The 26,373-nt window shown below is 42.2% G+C and overlaps 2 protein-coding genes across 4 annotated transcripts in view; both read left to right on the top strand.

Annotated features, from left to right (window-relative positions):
* Positions 1 to 14,661, top strand: part of LOC129832871 (cell division cycle protein 27 homolog) — a 32,829-nt gene extending 18,168 nt beyond the window's left edge. Inside the window, exons 2-15 of one of the 3 annotated variants that reach the window (XM_055896953.1) lie at positions 26 to 111; positions 268 to 485; positions 1,548 to 1,659; positions 1,902 to 2,020; positions 2,279 to 2,378; positions 2,908 to 3,112; positions 3,422 to 3,594; positions 5,474 to 5,626; positions 5,851 to 6,059; positions 11,456 to 11,573; positions 11,768 to 11,896; positions 12,034 to 12,108; positions 12,551 to 12,713; positions 13,069 to 14,661. In XM_055896953.1, the coding sequence (XP_055752928.1) occupies positions 34 to 111; positions 268 to 485; positions 1,548 to 1,659; positions 1,902 to 2,020; positions 2,279 to 2,378; positions 2,908 to 3,112; positions 3,422 to 3,594; positions 5,474 to 5,626; positions 5,851 to 6,059; positions 11,456 to 11,573; positions 11,768 to 11,896; positions 12,034 to 12,108; positions 12,551 to 12,713; positions 13,069 to 13,157 (1,941 nt within the window). In that variant the 5' untranslated portion in view covers positions 26 to 33 and the 3' untranslated portion in view covers positions 13,158 to 14,661. The remainder of the gene's footprint in view (positions 1 to 25; positions 112 to 267; positions 486 to 1,547; positions 1,660 to 1,901; positions 2,021 to 2,278; positions 2,379 to 2,907; positions 3,113 to 3,421; positions 3,595 to 5,473; positions 5,627 to 5,850; positions 6,060 to 11,455; positions 11,574 to 11,767; positions 11,897 to 12,033; positions 12,109 to 12,550; positions 12,714 to 13,068) is intronic. The other 2 variants (XM_055896951.1, XM_055896952.1) reach the window with 2 other exon arrangements.
* Positions 14,662 to 15,811: 1,150 nt separating this feature from the next.
* The window catches only part of LOC129832872 (KAT8 regulatory NSL complex subunit 1-like), an 80,206-nt gene continuing 69,644 nt past the window's right edge, over positions 15,812 to 26,373 (top strand). Inside the window, 1 exon segment of the mRNA XM_055896954.1 lies at positions 15,812 to 17,158. Coding sequence (XP_055752929.1) covers positions 17,033 to 17,158 — 126 coding nt within the window. The 5' untranslated portion in view covers positions 15,812 to 17,032.

The raw sequence follows: 26,373 nt of genomic DNA on the forward strand, positions 1-26,373 counted from the left end.
TCCCCTACGGGCTCGGGTGGCGAAGGTCGAGTCATGTGTCTTCCGCCCGCTTCACCTGGAAGCCAGCCACACCAATGTGTCGGAGGAAACACCGCTCACCTGATGACTGAGGTCAGCCTGCAGGCGCCCGGCCTGCCACAAGGAATCGCTAGAGCGCGATGAGCCAATTAAACCCCCCCCCCCCCCCCCCCCCTTAATAACCTGTCTAACCAAATGTGCACAGAAGAACTGACAACTCTTGTCTCGTTCCCTTTCCCTCCCCTGTAGGAGTTAAACAGACTGAACCTAGAGTCTTCCAACTCCAAGTACTCGTCTCTGAACACAGACTCCACCATGTCCTACATCGACTCGTCCGTCATCTCCCCGGACACCGTAGGGTCTCTGGGGACAGGCGGCTCCCTGCTATCCAAACAAGTGCAGAACAAACCCAAGAGTGGGCGCAGTCTACTGGGAGGACCGGCAGGTCTCAGCCCCCTCACACCTAGGTACTGGTGGTCTCACCCCATACACTCACATATGAGATGTTTTTTCTCAGTAGAGGCTCTATTACTTGTGTTGGGCTGTTTTTATCATAAGTGGATAGATGACGCGTGCCTGTGTCAATCTGTGGCACAGTATTTTGAGTTTGGCGTGTACTCCCTTTGTGTTGAGGCACTCCCACATGTTTCCTTCTTCGACTACGTTTACAGTGTCATTATGTAGGGTGTCCACCCACTCTGCCCAGAGTGGGAGGGAAAAGGCGCTTTGATGATGATAATTTCACTTATGATATAAAATCCGTTTTTACCAAGACAAATATGATTATTAATGTTAAGAATCTTTCAGTGGGGTCTTTCAGTTTGCCCTCATTCTCACAGCATCCAGCCTAGTTGACGCAATGCTATTTTCTTGTATTTTGACCACTTCTTCTCTGGCCTCCATTGATTTTGTCACCCTTATTCTGGCCATCCTACAATGGTGAAAACTCCAATAACTTTTTGGAATGAATTATGATAGAGACATGCGTTTTGGAGCGCTGGTTTTCTTAGAGGAGTATATGCCCAATTAATGTTATTTTACCCATTGGTCAAAAGATGCGTTTTTAATTGGACACCCTACATTATAGAGGCATATGCGCTGGCACTCTCCTCAGAACATTATTCTGTTGTCAGCGATCACTCCGCTAGTAATTTGTCCATGGCTTTGAAAATTGTAGTCAAATAACATTTATTTGGGCTATAATTTGATATTGTGCACCTGGCTGCAGTACATACTGGTCTCTCATTCATTCATCCTCCAGCTCCATTGTCCACTAGTCTGTAATTAGGGAGACTGTAATGATAACTGGCTTCAGAGGACTTCTTGATTACTGCTTTCCAGCCTTTTGTCCTCTACGACGGCTTTGTTCTGTGTGGTCTTTTCTACCTGCGTTACAGGCTTCTCTGGTACTGTAACTGGATGTAAATGGCGTCCATGGGGACTTCTGGATGATCGGCTAAATCATACAGAGCTGAATAAGTCAACAATGTATTTTTTTATGCTGAGAAACCATTTGATCTTATTCCCAGTTTTGGAATCTTGCCCCTGGAGCCCAGCCCAGGGGAACCCTTGTATCTTCAGAACTACTCTCACAGTGGCTCGGGGATGGAGCCGCCCCCTCCCGGAGTCCCACCAAAGAAGGTACGCACGCGTCATCGCTATAATGAAGACGACACGCCATCTGTTATGTGGCTCTCCTATCTGGGGTGTTGATCGAAGAGCAACATACTGTGTGTAAAAATGGATCTATGCAATCTGAATAGAAAACATTTCAACTTCAGAGGAGATTCCTTTTTAATTTCAGTGATGGATTGAACAATGAAGAAGGTCAGATGTTTTGTTGGACATTTTTTAACAGCTTGTTCCCACTTTTCTCTCTTTAGTCTGTAGCGAGAATCAGTCAGGTGGGGACGAAGTCAGTGTTTGCACAGAGTGGTAACAGCAGGGAGGTCATCCCTATCCCCTTCAACCAGACTCAGACCACTGCCCCCCCACAGACCAGGTATGTGCTCATATGGACCCATGATTACAGTATGGAAATGCAGAGATGTTGCCAAAAAAGACATTTTCAGTGACAATTCATGCAAGGTGAAATTGTGTAAATGTTATGAAATTGTGATCCATACTTGTTTTGAGTTAAGTGTTGTGCTTTAAACTTGAAATGTCACTCATGGCGTTAGTGTTCTCTGTGCTTATGGTTGTCTGAGTATGAAGACCTGATGACCATTTTTTCTGCTCTGTTTTTCTGTGCCTACTGTAGTACTACGCCTCAAGTGCTGAGCCCCACCATCGCTGCTCCCCCCAACGTGCAGCCCAGACGGAGCTCCAGACTCTTCACCAGTGCCAGCTCTACTGCCAAGGTAACGTAGCAGAGACTCCTTTGGGAATTTGCCATTCAAAAATGTTTTCTTCTAAATGCATCACGATGATCTGACAAGTGACACTTTCCAATATCTTGAAAACTTGACTGCTGATATTCAAAACATTACGGGACTATTATGGTATTATCAACAGTGGACTAATGAAACAAATACCAAAATATAGTTTGAGTGGATTTTTACTTGAAACAAATAACCAAATACTGGGATTGAGATGGACAGTAGGATTTGTGGTGCATCTTTTGAACCAGGAGAACAAAAACATCAGTTCGCTCTCAAGTCTAGCATTTAAGTAGTATGTATTATTTAGTTCTATGTAGAATAGAGTTTGACACAAAACAGACTGGCACTGGGCTGTGCTGCTGAGATTCTTGGCAAATACATTATTTTTCCTAGTACTCTTGTCAGAACCAAATATCAAAAGCGGGGGGGGGGGGGGGGGGGACATGTATCTGACCTTAGCAGAGGTCTTTGAGATGCTAAACACAAACAAACATGCATTCCTCAACAGGAGAACAGCAAGAAGCTGAAAATGAAGTTCCCCACCAAAATCCCCAACCGGAAGACCAAGTCAAAAACGGGCAAGGGAGGCATCACCCCATCCAACCTGAACGAGAGCATTGAGATCCTCAAGCTGGACTCGTCCATGACAGAGGGGAAAGTCAGTATGGGCTCTCCTCAGTTCCAGGTCTTCAGTCTGCAGAAGGCTGCTGCAGGTGAGTTGGGACGCTGTTAGAATGAATTCTCAGACATTGATGTTCAATTCAATGCGTCTTCTTTACCTGACCATATCAAGATGTTGAGCTGAGACGTCGGGATACACTACCATTAAACAAATTATGTCGAAGTAATGCAGTAGTTTTCTGACTTTTTTTGAGTTGCTGTTATAATTGTAATACATTTCTATAGTCTTAGCCACCTTGTCATACTTTAGCTATGACTAACACAAACACAAGTGAACAATGTCCTTACAAAGATGCCTTCACAAGTCTATCTCCAACCCCTCTTTCCCCTCTGTGTTCCAGATGGCCTGATGTTGCTGATGCGAGACATCGGCCGGGGGTACCTGGCCCTCTGCTCTTACAACTGTAAAGAGGCCATCAGCATCCTGAGCCAGCTGCCCTCCCATCACTACAACACAGGGTGGGTCCTGGGACAGATCGGCAGGGCCCACTTTGAGCTGGCCGAATACATGCAGGTAAGGGAGGACCTTCTTTTGCTAGGTTCACCTTTCCAAATCACATTTTATTTGTCACATGCGCCAAATACAACAGGTGTAGACCTTACAGTGAAATGCTTTAAGAAAAAAAAGTGTTGAGTAAAATATATATATAACAAATAATTAAACAGCAGCAGTAAAATAACAATAGCGTGGCTATATACAGAGTCATGTGCGGGGCACCGGTTAGTCGAGGTAATATGTACATGTAGGTAGAGTTAGTGACTATGCATAGATAATAACAGAGAGCAGCAGCAGCGTAAAAGAGGGGTCTGGGTAGCCCTTTGATTAACTGTTCAGGAGTCTTATGGCTTGGGGGTAGAAGCTATCAAGAAGCCTTTCTTAGTCCTACATTGACGCTTTGCCTGTTTTATGGTTCGTCGTAGGGCATAGCGGAATCTTTTATAAGCTTCCGGGTTAGAGTCACGCTTCTTGAAAGCGGAAGCTCTACCCGTTAGCTCAGTGTGGATGTTTCCCTTTAATCCATGGCTTCTTGGTGGGGTACAGTTACTGTGGGGACGACGTCATCGATGCACTTATTGACTGATGTGGTGTACTCTTCAATGCCATCGGAAGAATTCCAGAACATATTCCAGTCTATGCTAGCAAAGCAGTTCTGTAGCTTAGCATCTGCTTCATCTGATCACTTTCTTATTGCCTGAGTAACTGGTGCTTCCTGCTTTAGTTTTTGCTTCTAAGCAGGAATCAGGAGGATAGAATTATGGTCAGATTTGCCAAGTGGAGGGCAAGGGAGAGCTTTGTACGTGTCTCTGTGTGGAGTAAAGGTGGTGTAGAGTTATTAAAAAATAAAATCCCCTCTGGTTACGCATTTAACATGCTGGTAGAAATTAGGTAAGATTTAAGTTTCCTTGCATTGAAGTCCCCGGCCACTAGGAGCGCCGTCTCTGGATTAACATTTTCCTGTTTGCTTATGGCAGTGTACAGCTCATTGAGTGTGGTTTTAGTGCCAGCATTGTTTTGTGGTGGTATATAGACAGCTACAAAAAATACAGAAACTCTTGGTAAATAGTGTGGTCTACAGCTTATCATGAGATGCTCTTCCTCAGGCGAGCAAAACCTTGAGACTTCCTTAGATTTCGTGCACCAACTGTTGTTTACAAATATACATAGACCGCCACGCCTTGTCTTACCAGAGGCCGCTGTTCTATCCTGCCGAAAAGCGTAAAACCCCCCTGCTGTATGTTATGTCGTTGTTCAGCCACTACTCGGTGAAACATAAGATATTAGTTTTTAATGTCCCGTTGGTAGGATATACGTGATTTGTAGTTCGTCTATTTTATTATCGATTGATTGTACGTTGGCTAATAGGACTGATGGTAAAGATAGATTACCCTCTCGGCGACGGATCCTTACAAGGCACCCGGACCTTCGTCCTTGATACCTCCGTCTCTTTCTCCTGCAAATGACTGGGACGAGGGCCTTGTCGGGCGTCTGAAGTAAATCCTTCCTGTCCGACTCGTTGAAGAAAAAATATTCCTCCAGCGCGGGGTGAGTAATCGCTGTCCTGATATCTAGAAAGCTCTTTTCGGTTATAAGACACGGTGGCAAAAACATTATGTACAAAATAAGTTACAAATGACGCAAAAAAAAAACATGCACAATTGGTTACGGGATCGTAAAACGGCAGCCATCTCCTTCAGCGCCATTCTTATTATACCTGAAACGGATTGTGGGCATCCGAAGCTAGATGTACTCCTGTCCTTACTACAATTTCACAGGGTTAGGATTGTCAATTGAATGCAACGAGTGGTCGATGGCTGTGTATGGTGGCTTTTGCTACTTCTCAATGGCTCGATTAGAAACTTCTCACTCTTTGCCTCCTTTCCCCTTCCTGCAGGCGGAGAGGATCTTCTCTGAGGTGCGGCGCATCGAGAGCTACCGGGTGGAGGGCATGGAGATTTACTCCACCACCCTGTGGCACTTGCAGAAGGACGTGGCCCTGTCGGCCCTGTCCAAAGACCTCACCGACATGGACAAGAATTCACCAGAGGTAGGTAGTTAAGTAACACACTGGGACAAACAGTTGCATGTACCGTATCCACATGTCTAGCCCTGGACTAAAAAGTACGTTCAATTGAGACTTTTCAATTGGGAAATGCTTACAAGTGATTCCATTTTTGTTTCTTTTGCTCCTATTTCTATCATTACTCATACCCTTTTCTCTCCTTATATTCCCGCCCTCCTCCCCAACACACACTCTCTTTGTCCCCTTAGGCATGGTGCGTGGCTGGTAACTGTTTCAGTCTGCAGCGGGAGCATGACATAGCCATTAAGTTCTTCCAGCGTGCCATCCAGGTGAACCCGGGCTTTGCCTACGCCTACACGCTGCTAGGCCATGAGTTTGTTCTCACAGAGGAGCTGGAGAAGGCTCTGGCCTGCTTCCGTAACGCCATCAGAGTCAACACACGCCACTACAATGCCTGGTGAGTTAGGGGACAACCTTGGAGTGATAGTGGATGTGACAAAATCTGAATTCCAATCGTAATAGATGAAACTGCTCTTATGTTTATTATATTACCATACTATGTTATTTTATTACCTCCATGTCGTAGTAGTCCGGTCTCGAGACCACATATTGAGTTCTTGTGTCGGATACATTTGTACTCTGACTTGTCTTGGACAGTGAGGACCCGTAATTTCTTCCCAAGACCAGCAGAGTAAAACACTCATAATTATCAGCTTCCATTCAGTCAGCGCATAAAACCGCTTCGCCAGGCCAACATTAATGTCTTAACAGCCTTTATATCTATTATAGACATGTTTGAGCAGTGGCGAACCTATAGGCCTTCAGTGTGTGACAGGTTCGGGATTTTGGAAGGACAGCAACCGTAATACTATAGCACTTTTTGTACACACAAAGGGCCAGTGGTGTAGTGGAGGGTATAGCCAGGTATAAACCCTATACCCAGTTGTTTTTCAGTGGGCATTGCTTATACTCGCTACTTAATCCCTACTGATGCGTATCAAAGTAGTGTAGTGGCGATATGAGACTGATCAATTATATAGTACAATAGAGAAATCATGCAAAAAGTAGCCTACACAATCGCAAAGCACGTGAAATATATTCACATGCGTGCCGCACACGCCGCGTTTGAGAGGAATATCATCTGCAGGCAGCAAGAGTGTGAAGCTGTCAACTGGTTTTGGCATGGAGTAGGTCACAGAAGAATGGCATTGGTAGCCGGTAGGGTAGGACAGACGTTTCAACATATCTACTAGTAAATGCTAACTAAGGCAACAATGGGTATGCATACCAGGTTTTGAAAAGGTTTAGTCTGAAGTGTTGGCTATTTGTGATGCGCAATTGTTTGCATCGGGGGCGTAGACATGGATGAGCCTGTGTTGTCAGAGGCCCACCCACTGGGGAGCCAGGCCCTGACAGGCCCACCCAATCAGATTGTTGTGGTTTAAGCATTGTTGTGTACTTAGACATCATATTTTTGTTTGTTTTTTCAACAAAAAAAGTGATTTTTGAGAGAGCATCTGAAATCTATAGGAAAACATGATTTTTCACACAGTGAGCCTTTCCTTCACTGGGCGGGCCATTTGGGAACGTTTTGGCAAAATTAGAGTATACTGACTTCTCCAGGCACCACTACAACACTGCATAGGGCCGATGGAAAAACAGCAGTCACACAACATGATGTTAAAGGATCAGCAGTCCATAAACTCAGACATAATAAGCCAGTAGGTCCCAATCATAAGAATACAAAAACACAACCATTAAGCATTTCTCAATCAAAATTTACTACAACTACTTCCCATTGCAAAAAAAACATTTCACGTTTAGCACACAAAGTAACCAACCGGTAACCTAAAGTTTTTAAAGGGGACTGACAGTGTTTTAACTACTTTGCAGATATGAAACAATCATAATATCAGTAAAAAATATCAAATTCCCAGTTTATGCTACAAAACCAACTGTATAAGAGGTTTTAAACAATTTATTATAGTTTACGTCATGGAATGTTAAGTCAAATAAGGCTTTGTTGGCAGAATAGTTGGATAGAGTTCAATGCATGATTCATATAATTCACCAATGCATTTCTTGGTAATCCCGAAAATATTTATCAGGCTGTAAATCACAGCTGGCCTGGTACATTGTTTGCTGCCTCCATTTGGGATGCATTGTTTCAATGACTCAATATAAAAACGGATGAATGTAACTAAGGTTGGGAATGTCAACATAATCAAACCAGCAAGGATCACAAGTCAGTCATAACGTGGCTAATAGGCTAGCGTATCTATTTATGTAGCAAGCTAAAAACATGGAGCCGAACACTAGCTAGCTATTTAGCTAGCTAGCAGGATGTCATGCCATCGGAGGAGTGAGTGACAATTTTTTCCCCACATATCGTTTTTTCGTGGCTATACAAAGCTAGAGATGCAGGTGTAATTTGGTTAGCTAGCAAGAACTTGAACGACTTAGCATATCTCTTGCATTCGCAAATTCACCCTGGCTTTCTACTCCGATTTCAGAGCACTCTCGTCTGAGTGTGCCAGAGCGCGGAACTGAATTTACGAACGCACAACACCTGCTGAATATGAACGGTGTCAGTAAACGTAGGCAAAAAAAAAAAGATAATAGTCAAGAACTCTCTAGATAACATGTAACCAGCTCTGTTACGTTGAGTAAAATGGTCAGTGAGGTGTGCTTAGGTGCTTGGTTGGTACAAGCATGCATTGGCAGGCAAGCTGCAGAAGGACGAGGGCACAATTCCCCATTGTTTAGCTGAAAAAGTTGGAGAGTGTTTATCTAATGTTCCTTCGTTAGATTTTTATCTTGCTCTGGCTAGCAGTAGTTGTTCTTGTTGATGTGCATAACTGAGGTAGAGAGAACCTACCTTTTCATGGTTGTTTGATCAATAAAAATGTAAAGTTCCCAAATGCCACGTTATGACCGTGATGTTTTACATATTTGCAGAAATCCATTCAGGTGTATTTTGTGGCGTTTGGCGAATGTGTTCTAATGATCTAAAATTGCTATGTTACAACTGCCTGTAAACACAGTCCAGTTCAAAGTGAAGGATTGCAGGCCCATGTGGCAAATGGCTTGTTTGTATAAAGGTCTACTGTAGTTCTGATTGGCTATAGCGCACCGGTCTGTCTAAATGCACTGCCGCTTTCCCACTTTATATTGCTATATAATTTTCACAAATGCCGTTAGTATGCATAATTCCCAAACATTCTAATAATTTATTGTCAGAATTGTTTTTTTTAGTGTCATTCTTCCTGGTGTGTATATGAACAGATGTATATAAGATTTCATGTTGCTGAAATGCTGTCAGTTCCACTTTAAATGCAACACTGTTTCACACATTCTCCTTCCATGGCCTCCAACTGCTCTTAAATGCAAGTAAAACTAAATGCATGCTCGTCAACCGATCGCTGCCCGTCCAGCATCGCTACTCTGGACGGTTCTGACTTAGAATATGTGGACAACTACAAATGCCTAGGTGTCTGGTTAGAGTGTAAACTCTCTTTCCAGACTCACATTAAGCATCTCCAATCCTAAATTAAATCTAGAATCGGCTTCCTATTTCGCAACAAAGCATCATTACCCTCGTAAAACTGACTATCCTGCCGATCCTTGACTTTGACGATATCATTTACAAAATAGCCTCCAACACTCTACTCAGCAAATTGGATGCAGTCTATCACAGTGCCATCCGTTTTGTCACCAAAGCCCCATATACTACCCACCACTGCGACCTGTATGCTCTCGTTGGCTGGCCCTCGCTTCATATTTGTATTCAAATCCACTGGCTCCAGCTCATCTATAAATCTTTGCTAGGTAAAGCCCCGCCTTATCTCAGCTCACTGGTCACCATAGCAGCATCCACCCGTAGCACGTGCTCCTGCAGGTATATTTCACGGGTCACCCCCAATGCCAATTCCTCTTTGGCTGCCTTTCCTTCCAGTTCTCTGCTGCCAGTGACTGGAATGAATTGCAAAAATCACTGAAGCTGGAGACTCCAGCTATCTCCTTCACTAACTTTAAGCACCAGCTGTCAGAGCAGCTCACAGATCACTGCACTCATTTGTAAATATCCCATCCAAATACCTCATCCCCATACTGTTACTAATTACATTTTTTGCTCCTTTGCACCCCAGTATCTCTACTTGCACATTTATCTTCTGCACATATATCACTCCAGTGTTTAATTGCTAAATTGTAATTATTTTGCCACTATGGCCTATTTATTTTCTTACCTCCATTGCACACACTGTACATAGACTTTTTTTATATTGTGTTATTGACTGTATGTTTGTTTTATTCCATGTGTAACTCTTGTTTGTGTTGCACTGCTTTGCTTTAACTTGGCCAGGTCGCAGTTGTAAATGAGAACTTGTTCTCAACTACCCTACCTTGTTAAATAAAAAACAAGTTATTTTCAAAGAGTTGGCTAACAGCAAGTGCGCTACAATAAACAGTTCCACTCACCAGAGGATGATTATTTGAAACAACTTGTTGAAAGTTATTCTTGAAAAGGGAGAAGCTAACAAATTAGCAACAACATCCTCTTATATAACACCTGCTGCAGCCGCTGCAAACTAGACGACAACAAAAGCTAGCTAGCTAGACCGTGGGAAATCTACTGCTCGCTATTGCGCAGTGACCTGTTGGCCTTAAAAATGGCAGTTTCTATACGTTTTTGTCACTCCAAATTTTGCCCTATTACAGTTGAATGGCAGATGAATTTATCTGCATACCACTGCTGGCTTGCTTCTGAAGCTAAGCAGGGTTGGTCCTGGTCAGTCCCTGGATGGGAGACTAGATGCTGCTAGAAGTGGTGTTGGAGGGCCAGTAGGAGGCACTCTTTCCTCTGGTCTAAAAAATATCCCAATGCCCCAGGGCAGTGATTGGGGACACTGCCCTGTGTAGGGTGCCGTCTTTCGGATGGGACGTTAAACGGGTGTCCTGACTCTCTGAGGTCATTAAAGATCCCATGGCACTTATCGTAAGAGTAGGGGTGTTAACCCCGGTGTCCTGGCTAAATTCCCAATCTGGCCCTCAAACCATCATGGTCACCTAATAATCCCCAGTTTACAATTGGCTCATTCATCCCCCTCCTCTCCCCTGTAACTATTCCCCAGGTCGTTGCTGCAAATGAGAACGTGTTCTCAGTCAACTTACCTGGTAAAATAACGGTAAATAAATAAATAAATAGCTTCTGATGGCCTAGCCAATGGCTGACTTAGTTAGCTAGATTTATCTCCCCAGAGACCGGCAAAGAAAAATCCTGGTTGGATTTTCTTTTCTTTGCAGCGTTAACCCTTTTTTTTTACAACACAAACACAAACTGAAGCGATTTAAATCAGAACACCATTGAAAATATTATAATTATTATTTTATTAATCCTTAGCCTTCTCTGAAGGTGTAGAAGGCCTGTTGTTCCCCACTGTGTTTGGGTTAGTAATCATTTGTAGTGGCTCTATTTTTCCTCAGCATGCATTTTTTCACTATTCTGAATGTCTAAAGAATCCATATGTTCTGAAATATGAATCCTGAGATACTGGACATATTGACCTCTTATGGTGGTGATTTGACAATTACAATCATGGTCTTGAATTAGACTCACATTTTTCTGGTCTTGACTGTCTCGGACCCCCTCCGGTCTTGACTCGATCCGGTCTTGGTCTTGAATTGGTCTCGCTTTAGGTATTCCCGAACACAACACTGTGTATTACCTTAATCTAAAGTCTCTAAGGAATTAAATTTAAAACGTCATATTTTGATGATATTGAATAATTTATGATTATGGGAGACACTTACCTCACCTTTTATCTTGTTTTCTCTCCGTCCCTCCATCTCCAGGTATGGCTTGGGGATGATCTACTATAAGCAGGAGAAATTCAACCTGGCAGAGATTCACTTCAAGAAGGCACTTAGCATCAACCCTCAGAGCTCTGTGCTCCTCTGCCACATCGGAGTGGTGAGTGGCCCGCTACACTCAAGTCTCTTTCAGCTCACTCAGTCAGCTCACTTACAAAAATACTTTAGAAATCATATGTATTATTATTGTTACTATTTTCAAAGCCTGCGGTATTTTACATTTGGTACTTGAGTCATATTTCCAATGTTCTTTATGGCACACTAACTCCCTCCATGTTGCCTGTTTCCACACAGGTTCAGCATGCACTGAAGAAGTCTGACCATGCTTTGGAAACCCTGAATAGAGCGATCAACATAGACCCCAAGAACCCTCTATGCAAATTCCACAGGGCCTCCATCCTCTTCGCTAATGAAAAGTACAAGGTAGGTCCATATGACATTTCACAAGCGAACACCGACTAACCTACTTTTCAGCACAATTCCTCTTCTTCCATATTAATATTCACTGCATTTTCTACTGGTTAAGTTTAAGATAAGTTTTTTGTGTGTTCCCTTTTCAGGCGGCTCTACAAGAGCTTGAAGAGCTGAAACAAATAGTGCCCAAAGAGTCCCTTGTTTACTTTTTAATAGGAAAGGTAAGCAATTGGAAACTTTATTTTCTTTGTGGGGATTATGAGGAAAGGAGTCGACTAAGTGAAGAATTTACTGTCACTTTGATATTCGTACTCAATAATAGACCACTTTACACTCACTTCTCAAATCTCATACAGTCCGACTTTGTGCAATGCACTAAATAGCTATGAAATGTTTGACATCAAATTTTATGTCACATGTGCCGAATACAACCTTACTGTGAAATGCTTACTTGCAAGCCCTTAACCAACAATGCAGAGTTCTTAAAAAGTAAGAAATGTGTTAAATAAAGGAGAGATGGTAACACAATAACGAGGCTATATACAAGGGGTACCGAGTCAGTGTATGGGTAAGTTGAGGTAATTGAGACAGTTTACGAATGTATTCACATGGGTGGTGTGTCCTGCTCTAATCATATGCTTTCCTCCCTATTGCTCCCCTCAGGTGTATAAGAAGCTGGGCCAGACACACTTGGCATTGATGAACTTCTCCTGGGCCATGGACCTGGATCCCAAAGGAGCCAACAATCAGATCAAAGAGGCCATAGACAAGAGGTACCTCCCTGACGACGAGGAGCCTGTCACTGAGGACTACCCCTATGACTCAGGTACAACCACTGTGACTGCTATGACAGACTGATGCATAGCTATGACCATTTAGTTCCCTGTTAATGACCTGTACATTTGTAATGACTTACATGATCATTTAGGAATGCAAAGTATTTGACAGCCTTAAAATTAAACATTGAGTACTAGTAGTAAGTCATTTTGAGTTATTATACTTCTGAATTTGAATAGTATATGTGAAACACTCCAGAAAGGTGTGGCCTACCACTAAAGTACATATTTTAGGGCGAGAATGCCAATATGGTCAGGCGTCTGTCTAATGTTACTTCAAGAAGGAAGCTGAAAAGTCACTGTCAGGAGCCATGCTTTGACTTCTGACCTCCACCTTGTCCCCAGCAGCTGAGGTGGAGGAGTCGCAGGAGAGCAGTATGACCGACGCAGACGACACGCAGCTCCACACCGCTGAGAGCGATGAGGTCCTGTAACCCCCCAGACCCTACCCCTTCACACAGACCCCTCCTTTGGACTTAAAAACCATGCCAACCTGGAGCCAACCTCTGGACTCCAGTATTAAAGAGGAAGAGGAAAAAAAGGAAAACAAACTGCTGCTAATACAGTACCTACGTTTTTTTTTGTTTTTTTATCATCTGCTATTTCTTGGTTTTGTTTTCTTCTACCCCCAACTCCCACCATCCTTCTCCTCTCATGCCTTAGTCCTCACTGGCTTATCATTATCGTCAGGTCCCATTGCAGCCATGTGTGGATGTGTTTTATTTTTTACATTTTTTGGTTTGTTTTTCCTAGAATACCTCATCAGCACCACATCGCCCCATCAGTGCTGATTTTGAATGTCCCACCCCTCATCATTGAAAGACATCATTTTCGCTTCTTTTAGGTTTGGGGCGCTGCGTTCATGCCCACGGAAGAAAAATAAACAACAAACATTCATGGACGTTCATGTCTTAATGTTTAGTTATTTTTTTTTAATGTTATTTTTATCAGCTTTACCCTGAATAAACACTTGTTATAGCCTATAACTCTTTGGTTCCCCTCTGCTGATTGGTCCGTGAGTAAATGTATGGGAGAGGATTGAGGACAGCACATTTCTCGCCTTTTCTCCGAGGCGTTGGGACGTCCAAGGTGATCCAACCTATCTATGGCCCGGCGAGTTTCATTGAGATCTAGCAATGATCGATGTCTCGATCACAAATAAATAAAAGTGACATATTTAACCATGTTTGTTTTAGAAGTGCCTCTTGACAATGATGTGAAAAGCCAGTTGTTCCTCCAATCTGTCAACAAGATTCAATGTGCAGTTCTTTTGATGTGATTCATCATGAAATACTTCTAGAAACAAATGTGCTAAAATATGATAATCATCCACAGGTTTAGCCTGAGTGCCCGTCTGTTTGTGCTATCATGCCAACTACTTGTCATTCATCGTCGTGCCAAACATGTTTGGCTTGACAATGACAGTAATGGAGTTGGAAAGAGCACAAACTGATCTGGGACAAGGCTAACACAGGTTGGTTCTCACTGACCACATTAATACAAGGTATGATGATGGGGATTAAATGCCCAGTTTCAATATTTGGATGCATGTGAATTAATCACACAAATATCCAAATGTGTGTTTGGGGAATTTCACATTGATTCTGTGTGTATGTATACAATGTGTCTTGATGTGCTTCTTAACACACAGTTGGGAAAGGCAAAAATCTCAATGCCACATTTGGAAATATTGCCCCATATCAAGGAGTTGAAATGCCTTTCCTAAAGTTCTGATCATTTTTTCTAAGGCATAGTGTACACACTTAAAATGTGTCCTCTGCACAGCCGGGTCAAATTATTATGTTCTCATTTTGCAAGCGCGTTGGGGTCTTAATTTAAAATGTGTTCTGTCTTTGGGGATAATGTCTGTTCATGTATATATGTGCTATTCATTTTAAGGATATTTGAAATGATAGAATAAACTACTTTAAACATGTGCTCTATTTGACTGCCTTGTACTCCCCCAAAATGTGAATGTCAGTAAATGTAAGACTTGTTGGCTGCATCTGCCTTTACGAAGACCTGATAAGACAATGTATCTTAGTAGATGCTGATCAGAGCAAGTTGGCTAATGATTGGGGGACTGAACAACAGTTTATAGCCTAGTTAAAATTTGATGTATGGATTTATATCACAAGTCTCATAATTAATTGCATTGAGAACACTAATGATTAGTTCATGATTTATAAGTGGGGGAAACCAAGATTGTTTCAGGACAGGAGATGAAGGAAGATAACTCAGTGGTTCTGACAGCAGTGGGAGGATATTTTCACAGAGAAGAACTGGGATGAGCGTCTGCTGTATCCTTGCGCTCACTGACATACCAGGACATTGCATCTGATGTGTCCTTGCCCTCACTGCCATAGCAGAACATTGCATCTGATGCAAGCAGGAACTTGGAACCAGTGTATGGAGGTTAGGAAGGTTAGTCTTATCATGTAGAAGGACAGAAAGACCTATGCGAGTGAGGCATGACTTTAACTGACAATACACCTAGTCAGGTTTCAGGTCCTCAACAACTGGGCCACCACATTCACACCATTATCTCTGGATATTTCCATTTTAGTCCAGCAATGTAATATTACTACACTACAGCAGCCTGAAGAAAAGCCCCTTCACGACAGTGATTCAGTTGTCTCAGCATCGGCTTGTCAACACATCTAACACCGTATTAGGTTGCTTAAAAAGCTTCGACTGTTCTCAGTGGCTATTACTAGGTACAAATTATGCTCCGTTTAGCCAATTAATGGGTTGAAATTTGGAGAATAAATACAAAGTAATTTGTGGCAAATTATTTGGTGGAGACCGGGATCATTTGGTCAAATTGACGTTGAAGAGTAATTGGCCAACTATTTAGTCTAACCAAATAATTTTATTGTAAAGTATTGCACAGTTATTGAGCTTGTATATTAATGACGACAACAACTGGTAAACTTCCATTTATTTACTTTCAACAGGACGACCATCCGTGCAGGCTAGAAGATAAATAAACCAATCGCCATCGCTGCATAACCAAATTGACGAATCACAGGGCTAGGCAGGCGGGTAATTCCGGTTCAAGACTGGTTGAGTTGTGCAGGTAAGTGAACATGAAGTCTTGACTCTGTCATGTTAAAACTCAGTTTATCTCAGGTAATTTTACAAAACGGATTATATTATTAGATAAAATGAATAGAGATGGGATTGAAGTGTGTTATCTTGTATGTTATTGATTTATTTAATGATCCAGTTTGAAATGCAAAGGTAAAACTGCGAACGTTACTGTGGGGTTGCAGTCAACAGGCCAAATAGTGTATCTAGCTAACGTTAGCTAGCTATCGTTCTTCGGGTGTCGTACAGTAGGCACACACACTTGCAAAATTATATACACTATATAGTAAATAATAATTGTGATAACATTGTAAAATATTTACAGTATAATTTCACACAGTAAGTCACAGTGCATGATATTGTGTATGGTTTGCTACGTTTATAAAGTAGTAATAGATTTTAGCGCAAGGATTGCTAGCAAGTTATGCTAGCCGCGCTAGCTAACTTACTTAGAACAAGGGCCGTGGAGTTTGTTAGCCAGTTCGCTAGCTATTAGCTAGCCAACATAGTTGATTATGGGCTACAGCCCGTTTCCACAATAAAATCAGTCAAGCTAACAGACTATTGAGTCTGAATTCAATACAGTTTATTCTTATTTTAAAAGACTGGGAGATTGTGCCCTAGTCCAGTGTTACTGTAGCTGCACGTAAATGTTCACCAAAATTCAACAAGATAATTTGCAGAATAATTTTAGAATATGGCACAATGGCAGGTCATTCTATAAATATATTATGATTGTCATATAGACTCAGATCAACAAAAATAAATCAATGTTCTGTACATAGTGTTTTTAGACATTCTTTGTAGTGCCATACCAAGTAGGCCTGTGTCAGTCAAATGATTTATTGGTATATTATTATTATATATTATTGATTTATAATGCAATTTGTTTGTGTGTACAGGTCCCTTGGACAAAGAACTGGAGGGATTACCTTGTGGAAGTTACAGTGCATTTGAAAAGTATTCAGACCCCTTCACTTTTTCCACATTTTGTTACGCCTTGTTCTAAAATGTATTACATATTTTTTCCCCCCTCAACCTACACCCAATACCCCATAATGACAAAGCGAAAACAGGTTTTTAAAAATGTTCGCAAATGTATAAAAAAACATACAAAAAATAGAGTTTCTAAAAACATTTTTTTACTTTGTCATTATGTAGTATTGTGTGTAGATTGAGGGGGTGGGGACGATTTAATACATTTTAGAATAAGGCTGTCATGCAACAAAATGTGGAAAAGGTGAAGGGGTTTGAATACTTTCTGAATGCACTGTACCTGGAATACACAGTGGATATTTTTCCCCTAAGGATGGATTTGGTGGGAGGTGAGCTTTGCTATTGCAAGGTATGTATACACAACATGTGTTTCATGATACAGTATTGATTATGTATCATCATCATGCATAGAGCTATTTCATTCATAGAGCTTGGTTTAATATCTTTGGACAGATTTCCAAAGTGCATTGTTCCATAAATGACTATGGTTGGCATTTCACTATAATCTGACATGATGTATCACTATAATATTGTGTTACTGTCTGGCATAGCAACCTAAAGACTGCTACAGAAATTTGGTGCTGGAGTCAGATGCTGACACAGGTGGAGGGGTGGTTTATCCAAGATAGGGGGTGTTAACTCTACTAAAAGACCACTAGATGGCAGAATAGCACATTAGTAGAGTGAACAGTTGCAGAACAGGTGGAATATCAATGGCGGTGATCATAAGGCAGGGGATATGACATCCATATATAGATGTTGATTGTTGTCTGAAACCGTAAGTAGTTTTGCGTTTGCCAAATGAAAGGAACAGGATTTGTAAGTAATATAGTGAAGGATTGTAACCAAGGTTTTGGGATAAACACTGAAAATAAGGTCTGAGGTTAACACAGGCTTAGGAGATCTTATACATTTTGTTCTATGAGATAATATCAGTCAGTTAACATGACCTTTATGAATTATGAAGCCTTTTTTATGCTTTTTTGTATTACATAAATTCTTCAAAATTCACAAAAAGGGACGTTAGCTGATATAGATTCTCATAGAACAAAATGTATAAGATCTCCTAAGCCTGTGTTTACCACAGACCTAATTTTCTGGGTTTATCCAAAAACCCTACAAAACTCAGACTTTGTCCAATGAACCATGGCAGAGTTAGTGCCTACAAAGTGACGCCATAACTATTGCTCTCTATAGGCTACCCGTGTAACTGTAACCAATCTGTTACCTTCAGATCTGCACACAAAAATGGTACGTGGCCAGGGGAAGTTTTTTTTTTTTCATATTGGGCTTTGTTGAGAAGGCAGGGGTGTATTCATTGTCTTGCAACAGAAATGGTTTACTGTTCAAGAACCAAACAGAAGCAAACGGGGCAAGACCTACCTGAATTTTTTCAGAAGAAACTCTAGTTTTCATTTGGAGCAAACAGAATCGGCTATGTTGCCCATCTGTGCCCTCTGTTGCATTGCAAAAAGGGTGTTGTGTTCTTCGGTTCCCCCTGGCCTTACATTAGAATTCTATACAACACCCATATATTTCCTCTATGGGGGGAATGGGACACACTCTTTTAATGACACATAGATACAAGGTTATTTTCGTAGCAGGTTAGGAAACCATTTTCTCAAACTATTTTCCTAACCTTAACCACAGTCTCCTAACCTGCTACATTAATTATATTAACCTGCTGTGTAAGTTCTCGTAACCTGCTATGAAAAAGTCACTTTGGTATCGAATTGGTGTGAAAAGAGTGTTTCCCATAGGGGAATGCTTTGATGCACATGCTATCATATTGCAGGGTAGCATCATAGATATTTATAACTAACCGTGTGTCCTTGTCCTGGTTATGATCCCATAACCATCCACTTTCTCCAATCCTTCAGAACCACATGTTTTGATTCTGGGTTATAATGAAACTGTATCCATTCCGGCTCTTGCGTGAAATGTAATAACTGCAAGTCACGATTTAATTGAGCCATGATGGAAGACACAGCAACCCAGTTTCAGACGTGTAGAAAATGGAACGCTTGACTTTGGCTCCCTCTAGCGGAGACATGCTGACGTTCCACTAGTGGCGAGTGTGAGGAATGTCTCCCGCCGCGGCTTTGCTCTCGGGTTCTGTTTGTCAGACTTGAAATCCGAGGGAGAGGAGCGAGCCGCCATTTTCTGTGTGACGCTCTCCCTAAAACGGCAACAATAAAAACGGATTACCGGGGTAAATACATAACAAGTCGTCGATAAATGGCGTTGGGAAAAATGACAAGACCAATTCGATTTGAATAAAACCACCTTTGAAATAAACTAGACTGAGCATTAATAATTGCAAAGAGAAGAGAGCAAGCTGACTCGGTTCCTCAACTACTCGTTGTTTCGCCCATTTCGTGATTCCGGGAGCAACACGGGGTTACCCAATTTGGAACGCACGAGACGGATTTTGTGAAGGGGCATTCTCGAATTATTTGTTTTCCCACATATTTTGTTTCTTTGATGAAATTACTATCAAAGTGCGGGATTTGTTTCTAAAAAAAATAACCCGGACTCGGCTCCTCATCACGTGGTAGGTTCCTCCTTTTTTCTTTGTTACTTTTAACTCCGTAGTAAAAAATAACTTTGAAATCGTGCAACATCATTTAGCGTTTAACTTGTTAGGTAACCTACTCACCAATCATCTCTCATTAATAGTAATGTACAACCTTTTTTGTGTGATAAAAAAATATATATGTTCCATAGCCGGGTCTACCTTCATTTCAAATCCAAGTTCTGACGTTAGTTACAGACAGTGTAGGTAACGTTAGGTTTGTTACTATTTTACTGCATTAGCTGGATGTTCTGCTGCCAAGGGTACACCATTATAGTAATCTACAACTAACCAGTCAAGATGAGCCATGATATTCGTAAATTATGGGAGAGTGCAAGGGAAAATACAGCTGGCGAGACATAATCATAAAACATTGGTAATAGCGTTTAACTGTACCAGATAGAATTGTGTCAATGTCAAACCTTATTCACCGAAGCTCTCTCTAGATTGAGTATCCAAATTACCCCTAGTCAGTCTACTGGCATAGGCCGTCTACAAACCTAGTTTGCAAGCTTGCTGTATTGCCTACTATATAATGCATCCCTGCGCCACCGCATTCTAAACTTAATCGTGCATAATGTACACACCCAGGCAATTCTATCGAATGATCGCAATCGTGTGAGAGCGGAACCATTTTCGCAATCCTTCAACGCTAACCTAGAAAATGCGTTGTCGCATAGATTACATTGTAATCATTTTGGATACATTTCCAATTTAGTAATTTATGGCGAGGTTTTCATAATGGCGCAGCCACTGGCAGTTGCAGGCGCCACGTTTTTCTACTATTGTTATATCAAAATAATTTAATTTCTTTAGCAGAAACCAAGATAGTTTGCCTAAATTGTGATTTAGCGATATACACAAGGCCGCTAGAAAAAAACAATGAACAATATAATCATTGTATTCATTATCAACACATCAAGGTTTTACCATGCCATGATCTCAACCGTTTCCTATGTGCTTGTATACTGTCTAACGTCAGTGCAGATACTGTAATTTTGTCCCATCCCTTTATCAACCAGGAACTGTGTTCATGTGAATCCCTTTAATTGCACACTAACCTGCTCAATCCCTGGTTAGTGTGTTACAAGATCTGTAGGTTTCCATTATATAATGTGTTAAATTGCATATCCTTGTATCATATGTGATCTCAGCACTTCAATGCTGTCATTTTCTGATGTGTGAACTTGCTCCAAGATCAAATAATCTCACCAATGTTCGTCTTGTGGTGAGGGGAGTTTATCTTCCTGATGATTGTTTGCTGTCATTATGGGCGGGTACACTACAGTACACTCTTGATGTAGCTGAGCTAGTGAGGCCTTGACTGTTGTGCTCTGCTGCTGTACTGGGGCCTCTGCAGATTGCAAATCCATTGACTGAATTTCAAGAGAGCTCAGGGTCTGGGTGACGTGCTTTTTGGGAAATGGTTTCGGGAGGTTAGATACACATAAGCAGGACTAGCCCTGACTGGAGCATAGAGAGAAAAAAGCCTACTGATTGCTCATATTGGCCAGATAGGGTCCCCCACGCCCCTGTCCCCATTGCAGCCCACATGTTGGAGTCAAAGAGACATTATATGAGTAGAGGGTGATGAGCACCTCGCCTGCTGCTGAGTTGGACCGATGGCTCGGCTAGCTCAGGCCTGGCTCCATGTTATACCCAATTTAATGGAGCGCGGTTCACTCAGATGACATGGCCCCTCCCTAGCCTGTATGATATGGTGTAGGACTGGGAGAATGTGCTGCTGAAAGTGTGAGTCCTCACTGCCTGTTTTCACTCCTCTTATTTGTTTTGATATGCCACACACTTGACAAAGCAAGACCCCCCCCCCCCCCCCCCCATTGACCCTTTAGATCTGGATGGAATCCTATCAGCTCTCTTCCAGACGTATGTGTGTGGTATTGGAGCAACCCTAGGAGGCTAACACAACAAGTATCTAGTTTATGAATTTGGAGGCCGTTGGTTGACCCAGAGGAGGGTACTCAATAACATGAATGGATAAAAGCCACCCACTCAGATTTTGTCCTTCCCAGCAATGATACCCTTATTTTAGGGGCACGGTGCCCCACTTTAATCAGTTTTCCAGGGCATTCCACGCCAAGAAAATTGGCTCATTGTTGCAAATGTTAGATACTGCCAGTGCCAACTGAAAGTATGAAATTATTATGGTTTGCTGGTTGCATTTTAAGTAAGAAATGTTGCATTATGTAAGACCATATTGTGGACTAAGTAATAGTCCTGCTGTAAGTTATTACAAAGGTATGTGTATACATTTTTGGCCTTGATTTAGGCTATCCTAGCACCTAGCCACTTGGAGCATATGGCAATTTCCTCAGCCTATATTCTAGATCCTTCTATGTCCTAATTTATCGTCTAACCAATCAATATAGAGGCCAAGTTGCCAGGAAACAACCAATAGAGGTATGGCTGGTTACTGCTGTAGGCTGTAGACCATAATGTACATAAAGCAACATCTGTTTCTCTGGTTAGGCCTAAATGTAGGCCTATTTCTGATGATAATGCAAATCTATATGTACGGATCTGCAGTGGGTTTTCATTGGCGCACTGGGTTTGGGATTTATCCTGTCAGACTATTGAGTTGGCGAGATGAAAGCAGAACCTGTTGGTATTACTGATGTTATTACTTGGTATTGTTCAGGCCCCCTCAGGCGGTTAATGTCTGGCTTCTCTGAAGACTTCAGCTCATGATGAATAATCTGTTCCAGTCAGACACTTGAAATCTGTCTGAGCAATCACAGCTTTATTCATGCATCTAAATGATCTGCTGTTGTGTTTTTTTGTAGAAGTTGTTGTTGCTCATGTTTTTGGGTTGCAGGTATTTTACAACTTGGTTTGGCATATACTTGAGCTGTCGCTTATGTGGGGACACACACTAGTCTCTTTCCTGGAATCCTGACTAGAGGAAGAGCTGAAGGGTGACATTTGGCTGACTAAAACAACATCGTTGCTGGCTGTTTTGATAGTGCAAGCCTAGTCTGCCAAGGCCAAGTACATTCAGATGCACACAACCTCCTATTTCATGCCCTCAAGCCAACATCCCCTCCCTCCACCTCAATCCATCTCAAACCAAGGGGCAGTGCCTCCCTCTGAACTCAACCTTGCTTGGAACACACCTGAAACAATACCTTTGTTCACTCTCCTCCCAGAATGCTCCATTCCTGAAAGTTTTTCCCCCCTTTCCCCCCCCCCCCCGCCCCCTGACATAAGAGAAACATGGACCAGCCAGCCACGTGGGAGAAGCAGGAAAAATAAATCAACCCCATTCAACAATGTACATGGCCTGAAGAGAAACCAGAGGAGAAAATGACTTAAATCCCCAAATAAGCTTTGATTAAAAAGGGAGGGGGGGTGGATATGGGCTAAGGGCAATGGGCTATTTTACCAGACTCCTGCCTAAAACTTGTCATGGCTCCTCAGTAGGATGTTAAAGGCCAAAGTGTTTCACCCTTCCAGGCCTAACTTCAGACAAGCGAGTTGCCCAGATCCTAGAGGTCAGGACAGGGTCCAGAGGAAGCCTGACCACTGGTAGGCTCAGCAGGGAGTAGCTCGACTGACACACGGGCCCCCATTCGCTCCTCTGCTGAAGCCACCAAACCAGTCTGGAAGTGGAACCATATGCATCATATATCATCGGGTGAATTGTGGTTCACAGTAACACACCACAGGTTTGCTGGTTCCTCAGAGTTTTACTTCTCTCTATGCCAGTTAGCCTATTCAGACACTGGCTTTTATTTTTGTGTTTTTTTAAAACCCTACGGTCAACTAATTGCCCCAGCTTGGTAGTACCTCAGACAACTGGTTGAAATCGCAACGTTTGAGATTAGAGGAACAGAGGAAACTCTGAATTCTTTTCAGACCCAATTGTGGTCCCATTTTTTGTTGTGTATTTCTGTAGCTTTTTTCCCTTCTCGTGGAGAAACCTGAACGATTAAGAGACTTCAAAGGCAGAAACCACTGGCACAGTGTTTACAAAAACAGGTGCGCTGCACTGTGTATGAGGAGAGGAGTGAGTATACCCACGGGTTGAACCCGACCTATAGTCTAAAGTTTAGTGTGATGTGGCCTGTGCTCCCTGATGGGCTAATGGCCCAATTAAAACTGCACAAAACTACATGCTTCCCTTCCTCCCTGGGTCGTTCCATATGATTTCAATCACTTTTTGACTACACCCCTTTTGGTTTGAACAAAAATGTATCTAGGCCTAGGTATTTGCCCATGGTAGAAGTAGGGTTGGGCAACATGGCCAAAATATCATGGTATAAAAAAAAAATGTGTTGGGTATTTGACAGTATTGTATGTTTTTGAATAATACAAGTTCTAAATATGCTTTGTGAGTATTGTGTGGCCCAAGGGTAGCAACACATACATTTTAAGTGATTTTAATGGGTCTTTCTCCATTCTGATTGTTTGTACTGTTCAATTAAACCCCCCCAAATTCTGTATTTCCTGCGCTCATTTGAGATCATTTCCACACTGCCACATTGGGCTGCATGATATGGGCAAAACATGTAGGCCTTATTGTTAACCCAATGTTACAATTGCGATTTGACTTGCGATTTAGTGCAAAATACTTGGGTGAACTGTTGGCATTATGGCAATTCTAATTCTATCGTTAGAATATAATAGTGGGCACTTTGAATACAGTGCATTGACATGACACGAATGAAAATGCCAGGGCGGAGTTATTGCAACAGGGTAGGAACCAAAGTGTTGATAAGTGTTTCTTAAGGGACCCTATAATTATTGGCTACATTGAATGTTTTCTCTTAGCTACTTCATGTAGCTAACGTATTCTTGCTTTGCGTATTCTTTGATTTAGGAGATACTGTTGCACAAACAACATACTGATTTTAAGTCTACACCATCACTGGTATTATCAGGCTAAATAGCTAATTATGTTTGCGCTGACTCAGTACATTTATTAGCTAGCTAGCGATTAGCATTAAGCAGCTAACAAGATTTAGGCCCTACTTGCTAAGAAAAGACAAACTAGCTGTTTGCAGATGTAAGAAACACAAACTAATAGTGTAATTATAAAACACTAGTGGATTTATATTAATTGCCTGAATGCATCTTTATAGCCTAGGCATTAACAAAATATTCATACAAATGTGATTAGGCCTCTCATAGACGAGGCCTTGTAGAAAGAGGGTCAATCAAGTTAGGTCTGCCACATGAATGTAGCATTGGGAAAAAAATACATAAATCCAGTATAACCTTTAATCATCATCAAAAAAAAGATTTGTTTATTTGTTTATAACATGCACAATTAGAAGCATCAATCAAAATAGAGCAAGCTTGACTAAATTCGAGCCCAGTTACTTTGCTCACCGCATCCTCCTTCGATTGTCTCGTCTGGCTTCCACAAAAAGCCCCCGCCTGCTGATCTGCACGAAGTGTGCGAGTGCCACTGGCTATGTACGAGTGCCACTGGCGATGTACTTTGCTGGACATGCTAGCTGTTCTCGGCAGCGCATCATCACTTCAAACGCATTCCGTCGCGGTGTTATCGGTTGGCCTACTGCTACTGGTAGTACCGGTAAAATGTAAGTAATTAATCACAAATCACCATACAGCTGACAGAATTTGATTTCATCAATCAGTTTGAGTTAAATTTGGTTGTCCAAGGTACTGTCAGCTTGCACTGCGTCTTTGCTGATGAATGCACTGATTTCTGGCCAGTCAGTTGGTTAAATTACTATTGATGCACCGGTATGTGATATTTTCCGCGCTAAAAAACCCGATACCGATTATCATATTTTTTTTACTGCCTTTTAAGCATTATATTACAAATAAATATATATATATATATATATATATATATATATATATATTTTTTTTTTATCCCCTTTTCTCCCCAATTTTCGTGGTATCCAATCGCTAGTAATTACTATCTTGTCTCATCGCTACAACTCCCGTACGGGCTCGGGAGAGACGAAGGTCGAAAGTCATGCGTCCTCCGAAGCACAACCCAACCAAGCCGCACTGCTTCTTTAACACAGCGCGCCTCCAACCCGGAAGCCAGCCGCACCAATGTGTCGGAGGAAACACCGTGCACCTGGCCCCCTTGGTTAGCACGCACTGCGCCCAGCCCGCCACAGGAGTCGCTGGAGCGCGATGAGACAAGGAAATCCCTACCGGCCAAACCCTCCCTTACCCGGACGACGCTAGCCCAATTGGGCGTCGCCCCACGGACCTCCCGGTCGCGGCCGGCTGCGACAGAGCCTGGGGGCGAACCCAGAGACTCTGGTGGCGCAGTTAGCACTGCGATGCAGTGCTCTAGACCACTGCGCCACCCGGGAGGCCCCTCAAATAAATATTTAATACACGGACGCAGTGGTCTAAGGCACTGCATCTCAGTGCAAGAGGCGTCACGACAGAACCTGGTTCGAATCCAGGCTGTATCACATCCGGTCGTGATTGGGATTCTCATAGGGCGGCACACAATTGGCTCAGCGTCGTCCTGGTTTGGCTGGGGTAGGCTGTCATTGTAAACAAGAACTTGTTCTTAATAACTGACTTGCCTAGTTAAATAAAAGTGTTACACACACCACACCGACCAAAAAGTTATTTTGTTGGCATTTACGTATGTCCCCATTACCAGTAAATCATAATCAAAACCTATTTCTTTCATTACTCGCTGTGCTGTTTTTTTGTTCATTTATTTGTTCAGTCGTTTCATTCTCAACCAGGATTTCTATGGAACGTCGTTTGGGTCTTTGCGTGTCAAAAAAGATAGACGTGTCAAATAACACTATGACGTGTCAAATAAGCTTGTTGGCCAACCAGGACCTGAATATGATTGCACGTCACATAATTTAATTCGTTCATACATGTTTTACGTAGTTATTACACATTGATTACACTATCACTCGTTTTTCATATGTCATATGTGTGCTGTGATGCTGGTAAAGTTGTCTCGCGCACCTACAGGGCTGGTCATAAAAAAAGCTAGCTAGCTCATGGAT

The sequence above is a fragment of the Salvelinus fontinalis genome, chromosome 34 (genome assembly GCF_029448725.1).
Source record: "Salvelinus fontinalis isolate EN_2023a chromosome 34, ASM2944872v1, whole genome shotgun sequence".
Taxonomy (NCBI): domain Eukaryota; kingdom Metazoa; phylum Chordata; class Actinopteri; order Salmoniformes; family Salmonidae; genus Salvelinus; species Salvelinus fontinalis.